Source organism: Nannobrachium achirus (genome assembly GCF_963921795.1).
Source record: "Nannobrachium achirus genome assembly, chromosome: 11".
In the NCBI taxonomy this organism is placed as follows: domain Eukaryota; kingdom Metazoa; phylum Chordata; class Actinopteri; order Myctophiformes; family Myctophidae; genus Nannobrachium; species Nannobrachium achirus.
In genome coordinates, this window is record NC_137820.1 from 43592037 (window position 1) to 43604655 (window position 12619).

General features: G+C 42.6%; 1 protein-coding gene across 8 annotated transcripts in view; it reads right to left on the reverse strand.

The window, feature by feature from the left end:
- mical3a (microtubule associated monooxygenase, calponin and LIM domain containing 3a) overlaps positions 1–12619 on the reverse strand; it is a 122720-nt gene that overhangs the window by 86187 nt on the left and 23914 nt on the right. For all 8 annotated transcript variants that reach the window (XM_080737684.1, XM_080737688.1, XM_080737687.1 and 5 more), the window contains exon 2: positions 373–814. In XM_080737684.1, the coding sequence (XP_080593810.1) occupies positions 373–654 (282 nt within the window). In that variant the 5' untranslated portion in view covers positions 655–814. The remainder of the gene's footprint in view (positions 1–372; positions 815–12619) is intronic.

The following is a 12619-nucleotide window of genomic DNA, read 5'->3' on the forward strand; positions in this document are numbered from 1 at the left end:
TTATACTTCTTTCCAGCACCTAGGAATGTATCACTTATTTGTGCCTTTGTAAAAAAAGTTTTAAGATCAGATAATCCAGAAATTAGGTTACAATTGAGAAGTGTGATGCATGTAACATTTTCAACTTTTAAATCACAAAGCTCGGCCATCTGTCAAGCATGTTTCAAAAAATGTCAAACCTCTCTCCTTGTCTCCCTAACCCTAACCCTTATTATTATTTTAGCGTGTTGAGCTAAAATAACTGATCTACAAGCTCACAAGAGCTACTTTCACAATTTTAGGAAATGATTGACATGTTTTTACAATTGTCACCATGACATGCCGAAAACACTAGAAACACCAGGTTCAAACTCTAATTGGTTAAGGTCTCACCTTTGAGTTGGCACATGCACGTCCCTTCTTGTACTCCTTCTGCCCGGCCCTCTTGTCCAGCTTGGCCCACAGGGCCTTGGCCTTCCAGTAGTTGAGCTTGGACTTGAGCTTGTGGTAGAAGACCCTGTACTCGCAGGGCTTGAGGTCCAGGTGGTCGCACAGCTCCTGGAAGCCCTTCATCGTGCCCTTAAAGGTGCTGGCCTGGACAAAGTTGTCGAACAGGACGTGCGAGCGCTTGGGGCCGTCTCCCCCAGCCGCGCCGGTGGCGCCCCCGTCGCCCATGGTCCAGCCCGACACCGGCGGGCTCCTCCTGAGGGCCCTGCTGTCACCACCACCAGGCAGGGGACTCTGGGTGCAGCACCCAGCCCTGGAACTGTCTCTGTTGCTCTGCCCGGGAGGGGAGGGGGGGTGCTCTTAACTACCAGCTCCACGCATCCTCATCCTGTCAAGGAGACAAGAACAAAACATATGAGAGCATGGACTACTAATGTAGTCATGATGACTACATTATTTTTATTTTGCATTTTATTTCACCTTAACCATTAAGACCTGAGGCCGCTTCTATAAATCAGTTGTTCTCACACTTAAAAAAAAATCTAAAATAGCAGATGTACAAGCTCGCAGCACAGCATGAATGAAAAACGAATTCTTATGGCTAACAGGCAAGACTTGAGGGAGAGGGGGCTAGGGGCTAAACAAATAAATACTTCAGTCCAGTCCATTGTTAGAAGGTTGGGTGCCAATATAATCCTAATATGTTTTTTTTTTTGGAGCTGTGTGAAACACAGGCTCCCTATACGTGGCTGTGTGGGTCTGTCTGTGTGTCTGTGTGTGTGTCTGTATGTAGCCTGAACTTCCTAAACTTCGGCACGCTACTAGTCCCACAGTTTTGCCACCACACACTCGCGCCATATGTCAAATCGACCGGCTTACTCGGGAATCGTGGGCTAGTAACTTGCTAAGAGAAAGGTTCAATAGTTTAATTGATATTAATGTATTAGTGAATTAATTTTCCCCATTGACTTATAATGGGAATCGCAAAAACTCACATTCAATTATTTGTCTCTCGCAAACCATAGGGGCTAGAGTTTCAAGACTTGGAGAGGAGGTTCATAATGATTTCAAGGATTAAATAAAAAATAATTGTGTCATTTGGCCGCATGGTGGCGCCATAACACCCCACTTTACGTTTTGGCCTGTAACTCTTGAACCGTAGGTCGGAAAATTAAAAATATTTTTTCCCTGGATTCCTTGGGTCATGACGCATCTCCCCATATAGGCCACGCCCATTTGCGCCATGATAGATTTTCCGCCATCTTGAATTTTCTCCAAAACACACTTTTTGCTCCTTTTCCTACATATTTTCTTCAAATGTCACAAAAATCGGTACACATGATCCACACACACACACACACACACACACACACACACACACACACACACACACACACACACACACACACACACACACACACACACACACACACACACACACACACACACACACACACACAGGTGTGATTTTTTATATAAATCCTGGATGGAGGGCTCAGTTCAAGAAAAAAACAGGGAATGACATTTAAAGTTGAATAGCGTGGCTAAATAACAAGTGGCATTGACATGAAAAGGGTTGAGAACCACTGATCTAAACAAGCAACATAATGGAGTTACCGGCAAGCCCAGAAAGAGAACTGGTCTACCAGCACCAAACAAGAAGCACACAGGAACAAATAAACACACACACAAGTCTCTTTGGTACAACGTTATCACCCCAGACACAGGAAATCACAGCTCCTCATCTCAGAAACACTATGAATAAAAAGGGCTTTTTTTTCTCCTTCTCAATAGTCATTACTGTACTGCAAGCAATTATAGGACAGCCAGCATCAAAAGAGAGATTCATAGTGTACAGTGCAGGCCCTCAACTTGTTTTTTACTGCCTGTCTCATCAATAAGTAATAAAGAATTAGACTTTTCCTGCAGAATCACCTTTGATGACCTGCAGCAGCAGTGTAGTTCTGTGTGTTGTTCTGCCTTTAATACTCAGAAAGTAAAGTACATCACTCTTGTACCTCGTGTTCTTTGATGTCTATTTGTTAGCCCGACCCACATATCAGTCTAGCTGACTCTGAGGACCCCCAAGGGGTACCGGACCCTTGGCTTAAGTGGTTAAATACAATAAAATAACTTTTTCCCCCGACCCAAAAAATTGGCATCGGTCAGACTCTAGTCAGTTGTCTGCTAAAATCCACTGTGAGAGATGGTCCTTATAGGCATTCCAGTGCAGAGTGGACAACCGTTAAATGTCAGCCCTGACAACAACATCAATACAAACTTTAAGTGGACGTCCAGTAAGATAGAGGTGTAAAGACCTTGTAAAGCCCTGCCTTATCAGCGGTGATGACTGCACAAGCCTTGTTGGAACAAATCATCTTGCTGAATAACAAGTATCAACAATGATTGCCAAGCCAATTCACTGCTTCAATCAGAATTCCCCGGGGTGACGAGGCGGAACCTGGCCGCGCCTGTTAGACGTCCACAGTGGCTCAGCAGAAATCTGCCTCGAGAAGACTTTGATATCTTCCAAGAGCAAGACTATGCAAATTAAGATCTAGTCCTAAAAGTCAACACAAAGCCTTTAAACAGCAGCATGTTAATATTTTAGGAGTTCATTATTAATCAGAAGAAAACATGACATTTTGTTTTACAATAGGCATTATGTTTCGGTGAGTACTGTAGGTGGTGGGCCTGTGCTCTGTCGCCTTTGCACAAAATATCTGATGTGATTTTTATTGGTCAAACAGAGCAATCAATATGTTTTTTAGATCAATCTGCACAGTGTCAAAGTGTCTTATCCAGCAGCAATTCCACTAATAGCCGGGAATCGAACCTGTAACCAAGGCGGATGCTCTACCTCCTGAGCCAACGCCACCCAATATTGAGAGCCATGCAGACAGCACCTTCATGCACCTCAAAGAGTGATATGATTAATCTACTGCACATGTTGCTGTAATGTTGATGAACCCAAACCAAAGGATTGTACTCGTGTGCACTCGTACTGTGTATGAGATGTAACAAATACAAATATTGACTCTTGAATGGTGCCATTGGGAACCATGGAAGGTGTGTCAAACTCCTTCAGTCATGTGAGCATAGCTGCATGGCACACATGGTGCATTATGAGTCATTACACCATTAGTTCCTGCCAACTGGTCAAACATAACGTTGGAACCTGCCAGTTATTGTCATAAATCAAAAGTGAAGTTTGCTGCTTGGCTAACCTTTGAGATCATGGCAGGCTCTTTTCATTTTTCGCCTATACTGTAAACATAGGGCTGTATGACATTAGTTGAAGGTTAATTGACATACAAATAATTGTGATTAATAATTCTATTGTTTTTGCCATTGAACATTACAGAACATATAACATAAAACATTACAGTTCTGTTTGCCTTTTAGGGCTTTGTTAAAAAATGTACAGGGCAGATATGAGAAATAATATAAAATATAGAAAGCATATTGCTGAAATAAACAAAGATATGACTGACATTGACCAGTTCCAATTAACTAATATAGTGTCCATGACAAGCAAAAACGAAAGAAAATCTACTTTATTAGGAACAAAAGCACTAAGAAAAGGCTAAGACTAAGGTATAAAACTAATAAAAAACAGTCTTATGGTGAGACGGGGTCCGCTCATTGTTCCGCCGGTCCGTTGTTACGAGTAGCGTCGGCAGGTTAGTTACTCGTCACTGTTACTGAGGTTAGGTTTAGGGTTAGGGTTAGTTTTAGTATCTGCATACCGGCCCGTCGGCATATTGATGCGGACCCTGGTGAGACGGGGGTGGGCAGTTAACTGGGGAAAGCCACGTTGAAGAGATGGATTTCGAGAGCAGCTTTGAAGGTTTGGAGGGTGGGGGCTTCTCTGAGAGTATTGGAGAGTGCATTCCACAGGGTTGGGGCAGCAAAAGCCCCATCGCCCCAGGTAAGATTATGTAATATGTGTGACAGGCCTAACTTGAGTAAACAGAATGGCAATCTGGCTAGCCATCGTCAAAGATAAGGTCGATCCTTTTCTCAGTTGTAACTCGAGCTCAGTTAGTCTGTTCTTGAGAGACTAACAGAATGGTAACTATAGAGTTAAAGTTTGAGTTTGAAGTTTGACCGTCTCTACAGTATTAGCAGTGTACTAGAGCAGTGGTTGTCAAGGACCCTCAAAAATGATATGTATTTGCCCGCGGAGCCCCATCTGAAAATATTTAGTGCCAGAAGGGACCCACAGAATAGTAGATTTGTGTTTAAAAAAAAGGAAAAAGGGAAGCAAAATTTTAAAAAATTCCAAACATTTTAGATTTTTCAACACATTTCAAAAACAGCAGATGTTCAAGCTCGCAATGTGGCACGAAGTGACATGTACATCTGCTGTTTTTAATAATCAACGAGCGAACATATAAATGGATAAATTGTTTTGTTCAACACTGTCTCTCTTTCATATTATTGCTATAAGTTCACAGCTTAAGATATCCAACTCACTCTCAACTCAAAAAAGATTGTCCTCCTGGCTTCCTATTTTTACATGACATGCTTTACCGTATAATATCCATTTATCCTTTCACAATAGATGATTATTTATTAGTCATTGCAGAACTTCTGTGTAATAAATAATGAAAGAAAGTCTGGGAAAGCACTAGGGGTGCCACGGTTCGTTTAGCCCACGGTTCGGTTCGTACCTCGGTTTTGGGGTCACGGTTTCGGTACGGTTCGGTACGTGTTTTGCATAAAAAATAAAATAAAAAAAAGACTATTTTTATTTTGCTTCTAAGCGAATTGAATTATGACAGTGCCTCTTAGCCTTAAAACAATTAATAATAATATAAAATTAAAATAAAAAGGGGGGAAATTATTTTCTTTTCTATTATCATTATCATCAATATTGGCCATGTCTTCAGTTTCAAAGTGCTTTATTTATGAACAAATTGTTTTGCACACAACAAGAGATACTATAGTAGGCTACAAGCTTGAGCAAATAGCCTCTGTAAGTTTTCATTACTATAACCAAAATAGACGGGTGTGTTCACTGTGTTGCCAAACTTTGCGAGAGGAATAAGCAACCAGATCTATGACAACAAGGCTTAAATAAGTGAATATAGGCCACGTGAGGTCTTTAAACCTATACACGTCGGCTATTTGAAAGTGGCCGAGCCGATCTACAAGCTCACCACCGCATCCACCATTATTTAGCCTACAAGCAACTTTACATAAAACCAAGCTCAACGTGGCTTATAATAATCAGACATGGCAACAACACTCACCATGCGTTGTTCCTCCAGTCAGTCAGTCAGTGAGACTAGCGGGTGTCTGACACTCTGGCTTGGGGCTACGCTACGTTTGGCTTTGTTGCTTGCTAACGCTGCCTGCTATGGTCAGTCTAAAAACAGACTGTAATGATGTTTGGGACTAACAACAACAAGCAGATTTCTCCTGGACTTGTTCTCCATGTTACAACAACTACAATGCGTGCGCTCCGCACTGCACAGCTTAGCGACTAGCTGCTTCGTTTTGTTTTTCTGTCTCTGTGAGGACTCTCAACTGCTTTGCTCTGCTGCGAGTGTGAATGTCGGCTCTTGTTACAGAGTAGGTGGGGGTGAGGGCTACGGTGATGGGACATTAGTGCGTGTTTACTTGCGGAGCGGGGTTTAGTGGAGATTGTCTTGTGCACGATGCACAGTGGCTGAGTGTCCAGCTGTAAGAAATTAATTAATTTGCAAACACAAAAAGACCGCGGTTTCTGAAAGGCGTATTGAACCATGTACCGTGCAGGGCGTACCGTACGGTTCGGTTTTATACCGTAAACCGTGGCACCCCTAGAAAGCACTGAGTTGCAGGTAAACCATATATATTATCATCATACAACATGTGAGAGGTGCCGAGGTTCTGGGCCACGGTAGTAGGAACATCTTGAATTTTAATGTCATGGCGCTGAAATCACAAGTCCTATTAATGTATTATTTATTATGAAAAGCTGCTTCCTGAAGGGGAAAACAGGGTGATTAGTTAGAATGCTTGGTAGTCTCTATCTCTCTCTATGGAAGGCTACAAGAGAGACAGATATGTATTTGTCCAACAATGTTACTTTTCAGGATCATTTTCGGCATATTTGTGGCTTTTCTTCTTTTGTTGATAATTTAAGTAAAGATAGACAGCAAAGAGGGAGATAGAGAGACAAGCAGCAAAGTGCGTCGGGAACAGGACTCGAACCTGCAACGTGCTGTCAGGCTTAGGCATTAGAGCCTACTGAACGTGCGGTACGCGCCTGGACCGCTTGGCCAGTGGGCGCCCCCATATCTTCTGCCACTGGATTTCCCCCGTGGGAATATACAGATAAAGGTATCCATCTACTTTTGAGTGGCGCTGTAGTATGATCAAGTGAGTCGGGCGTTCATTTACAACACACTAAAAAACAGAAAAAGTTTAAATATGGAGATAAGAGGTTTCTGCCCAACAGCAAAGATATATACAAAAAAGAAGAGAATGGAGGAAAGGAAATGAGAACAATTGCCTTTTTAACCTCAGTATCTGCCTGGGCCTCTCCATGGAGCGGACTCCAGGAAGGCCTGGCTCGCTCATGGAAAGCAACACAGTGCCAGTCTCAGCGGTCAGAACACCATGAAAGCCACGCAGGTACAGAGGTCAGCGGGCCTCTCTTTCACACCCTGCCAACTCCTCAGTGCAAAAAACAACATTCTGTTCTGTGCCGTTCTGTTCTGTGGGGCAGACCACACTCTGAAAGTGCAATGCTAGCAGAGTGTGCTGTGAATGCTAGCTACAAGCCTAGATGAAGTTTTTATGGCCATGGTCCCATCTCAGAGCTGGGCTATGGGGCTTTTAAGCCGTGACATCATTTTGTAGGCAGAGGAGAATCTGCCCCCAGAGCATTTTCTGTCCCTCGCTATTTCAAAAAACAACGACTAAAAAATAACGACTAAAGTATAATTCTAACACTTTCCTTTCAACAACAAAGAGAAGAAAAATGTGTAAATATTAAAAATAGTAAAAAGATTCACGGAAACTGGGGGCAGAAATTCTCCTCTGCCTACAAAATGATGTCATACTTAACAGCCCCATAGGTATTTCAACAACTTGGAATGCCCAAAAAGGAGGCAAAAAGGCTGACAAAGCATTGTGCTGTCTATGCTATAATTGGTAAATGGTGCATTCCTTATATAGCGCTTTTATCCAAAGCGCTTTATATAGATGCATGTGCAATTCATTCACCATTCACACACACACACATTCATACACCAATGGCGGAGGAAACCATGCAAGGCACCAACCTGCACATTCGGAGCAATTAGGGGTTCAGAGTCTTGCTCAAGGATACTTAGACACTAACTCTAGGGGAGCCCGGGATCAAACTGGGAACCTTGCGGTTCCCATTCCAGCAGCTCTACCGACCACTCTACCCCTGAGCCACAGCCACCACATATGGCGGAGATGTTACTTAAACCCATAGACTACTGAGTGACATACCTATTGTATCATGAAGACATACAGTATGTCATGATTTTATGAATGTAACCTAACTAACCTTACTGCAACACATACTGTATAATATTTGTGTCCTACTGTCCTTGTATGCTCTCCTTTGTAGTAAATAAATGGTTACTTAAAATGTGTGCACACGCTTGACTTTTTTGACATAATCATCAGCAATTGTGTCCTGATTGTGTTATGTTTTCAAACATAGCAGATCTACAAGCTTACAACACGTCACGGCACATTGTGAACTTGTAGATAAGCTATTTTTGATTAGATTAGATAATACTTTTTGGCAAAATATTGGTTCAAACATCGGTATTAATCGTTGTCAGGCACACTCGTAACAGACCCAAAAATATCTGCATTGTTGGGCTCTAGTGTGTGTGTGTGTGTGTGTGTGTGTGTGTGTGTGTGTGTGTGTGTGTGTGTGTGTGTGTGTGTCTCTCTCTCTCTCTCCCACCTGACCACAGTCACTTCCAGTGCAGACAACACCCAGCCTGTCTCCCCTCTACCTCCAACCCACAGACTCAGAGCTCGTGCTGAAGTGTGCATTGCTCCACTCTCACCTTCCCACTTAAATCAACATACAGTAAAGTCAACGTTGCACCGACCGACAGGATGGTAGCAGCTGTCTAAAGTCTGTGGGTTCACCTGCACAGAACACACACACACACACACACACACTACTACTACACACACACTACCCCACACACACACACACACACACACACACACACTTCAATAACCGGTCCTGGAAGTCAGGAAGACCGGCTTCGGAGACCTCTATAGAACGTTTACGATGTGGCGAGCTGTCTATAAAAGGGTCTGCCTGTGTCCAGACACTGCCAGTATAGGCCACAGTACCTCCACAATCCACTTATTGGCAGAATTTGGCACATTTGCAAATGTGTTTTATACTTTAATTTTGTTATGTAAAAGGTCAATGGGTCTCTGATTTGAAGTCATACATCATACAGTATAATAATGTCATATACATAGACAACATCATAGATGACTGACATCACAGGAAGGCCACGTGAAGTGCCAGATCCACATGATTCCATCTTTTCAAGAAAGAAAAGGCCCCAGTGGAACCACCAGTAAAGCCTACAAGAAATTATCCATAGTTATTTTCTTACCAGCAGCAGCTCACATTCAGCGTCTCATAAAAAAAACGGAGCTGAAGAAAAAGAGTAATGCTTGCTGACTTGTGCCGTTCTGTCATGGTTAAATCAATCAAATAAATCAACCATGCTGCAGTGCCATTACAGGCCCAGTTACAGTTCTGCCGCGATACGCTAGCCTGCAACACCCTGACCCAGCTAGACGCAGACATCTCCCGACCAGAGGAGAACAGAACACATGGCCTATAATTAGAGCTCCTCTAGTCTACTGCAGACACTCTCACATGTCCACTGAACAGGAGAGAAACTACTGCGCCACAGAGTTCTGTTACCAGTGGTGGAAAACATTTTACTTTAAGTAAAAGTATCAATATTGCAATGCAAGAAATACTCCATTAGGGCATGGTTTAACTCAATTCTCATTGAAAAACATTGGCAGAATCCACCCTCATAGGTAGAATAAAAGTGCGGCGTGACCGTGCCCTAACAAGTAAAAGGAATCCGGAATCCGAAATGTAAGTATATAGGGCTGAAGTGGTTAATGTACTCTGTAATAATAATTAAGATCTAACTAAAGTTTTCAAATAATTGTAGTGGAGTAAAAGCATAATATTTGCCTCTGAGTAGAAGTGAAAGTATTGAAAATTGGAAATACAGTGCTCAAGTAGAGTAAAGATAAATAATAATGATTTACATGAGTAAATGTACTTTACTAATGATAATAGTCCATACGAAAAAGAAATTAACATGTTGTGAACTTGTCGTTTCATCATACAACAAGGGCCTGAGTGGTTAGAATGGAAAACAAACACATTACAGAATGTGGAAACAGGTTTGCTTCAGCAGCCCAGTCAAACAATCTCATTACAGTTGGGAAAAACGGTAGCTTTTATTACTCTAAATGTAGTAGATTCATATCATAACCAAACGCAAGCCCACAGCCTATAATAAAGAAATCTTTACTGATTTTCGCCCAATGTTCATGCCAGAAAGAGACACTGGGGTTCATGTGGTTATATTCAGCTAGCAGAAAACTTTCTTCTTTTTTTGGGGACACTGGGGAAAGCCTTTCTGGTTTCACACAAGCACATGTGTTTATTTTGTCTGGGTTTATTTTCATCTAAGTACAATGGTTTGCTTTCTTTATTGCCAGAGTAAAAGTCAAGAGACCGAAAAAGGAAAAGAGAATGACATGGTGCCCAAAAAGATGGTGTCCCACTCCCTTCACCGACACTATAGGAGAGAAGAGATTACAGAAGGGATGTTGGAGTGAGTCCCATATAAATGCAGGGTGGATGATGGTCGGTCAAAACAAACAAGTATAGCCTACTGCAGCTTAGAAGTGTATATAAACTACTTACAATTTACAAAGCCTACTAGTAATGGTAAACAATACAAAATAATGGTAAACTATATTACCAACTAGTAGACTTACAAGCTGCCATTATTTGACTTTGATTACATCAGTATTGTTAATCAAATTGGGAATCAGTGTGTGTGTGTGTGTGTGTGTGTGTGTGTGTGTGTGTGTGTGTGTGTGTGTGTGTGTGTGTGTGTGTGTCCCACTTTACCTTTTAACTATTTAAAAGAAGCAGATCTACAAGCTCACAAGGCCTCACAAAAACTCTAAGTAGTCTGCATGCTTTGCTTTCAGCCTTCTGTGTATCTAAACACATTCTGTAAAGGATGCATAAGGTTTTAAAAGACATTTCTATTGACAAGATCTGTGGAGTCGCCAAAATGTCCAGTGAAATATTTTCTTTTCTGGCCAAAAAGTGTATTTTAGACGTGAAGTGGGAGGCTATTTTTACAACAATCGAGAGGTGGGTAGCGTTTCCTGCAGGCGAACCGGATCATGGACCGTGTGTGTGTGTGTGTGTGTGTGTGTGTGTGTGTGTGTGTGTGTGTGTGTGTGTGTGTGTGTGTGTGTGTCCTTAAATAGCATCTTGTGGATTTCTGACAGCAGGTCTGGCCTGAGTGACGTTTGAAGAGGAGGACAACCCCTAGAGATGAAACAAGTAGCCAATATCCTCCTGAGCCTGCCTCCTCATTTGATCTGTGTCAGGGACTTGGCACTGGCAGAGAGGAGAAGGACAGGATGAGATGTGATCACTCTCGCTCTCTCTCTCTCTGTAGGGTGGATTACCTTAAACCAGAACCTCTCATTTATCTAACGCTGTGTCAATCTAATGCAGTGGTTCTCAAGGACCCGTGTATTGGCCATGGGACCCCCCCACATCTAGAATTATGCTGTGCCACTGACCCACAGAAGAGAAGATTTAAAATACTTCCAAATTATTCAAAGGTTTTAATTTAAAAAAAATAAAAATAAAAAATAAATACCAGTCTACAAGCTCATACTGTAAATGATAAAATACTATACTCTATGGAGCGAGCCACTGTGTCAAGTGTTGCGACGGTCGCATGAGCCGACTCAGCGCCGTTACCGAGTTATGTGCCGTTATGGACAGAATAGTAAATCTTCGTCCTCCCGACTTTTGGCACCTCTGCGCGGCCCAAGTGAACACAGCGAAGCGCTCCATACCTCCTTGCCCACCACTGGCCCCCACCGTTGCGCTTAGGTTCATTGGGAAAACCGCGGTCGCAGTCAGACCGGTGGCTTGAATTCTTGGCTCCTTCCTGTTCCTGTGAGTCTATAATTGTTGACAGTTATTGATCATGTTAAACTTCCCGTTATGCTCATGGGCCACATTACAGTAAGACAGCACAAGGGCAGCTGTAGGAGAGGGCAAGTGCCGTCTATTCAGGGTCTGTCTGTCAGCTGTAAACGGATCATAATTGAGACAGATGCCCCGAGTTATTATCTTGTTCCCTCTCTCTCTCTCTCTCTAAACCAATGCTTCTTATGTAAACATCATTTAGGTTGCTGCCTGGGAGAGTAAAGTTCACCGTTATTACGTTACCGAAGACCTACACCGTTTCATGTGACAAAATCTAAACCTAACAAAACTACCAAAGTCTGTCAATTTGATTACGTAGGCAAAGATATTTCTTCCAATCTTGTAATAACATCAGAAAGTTATCTGCTGTATAATCAAATAAAACATCTCCCCTTTCCTAATTCTCCCTGTTATTTTGTTGTTGTTCCAGATGGAAGTATTGTTGGCAGAGTGACGCCTGCAGTCGCCCTGAAACCTCCCGAGAATGGAGCGGAAGCAAGTCCCCACGCTCCACAGTCATTATTAATAACCCAGTACCCATCTTCAATGGTATGATGTCACACTGGTCGTCCTTATTGGTGGGAGGCTAGGCTAGCTAGCGTCTCTTTCTTACTTTCTCTCCACCCCCTCTCTCTATCTCGCTCCACATCCCCCCTCTCTCTGACTCCATCCATCTCTCTCACTCCCTCTGTCCAGAATGGGAGATTAAACAAACACTGCCTGCCCTGCACTAACCACCTCTCGTTCTACATCCCTCGATTGTGACCTTGAGATTTGACTTTTTCTAGACAAAAAAAAGTGAATAATCTTTTCTGTGCAGCGTGTGTTGATCTGAACATCAATGTTTTTGCTAACAAGCAAAATCAAGAAATACAACTGCATGTAGTCCAGGCATACATTGGG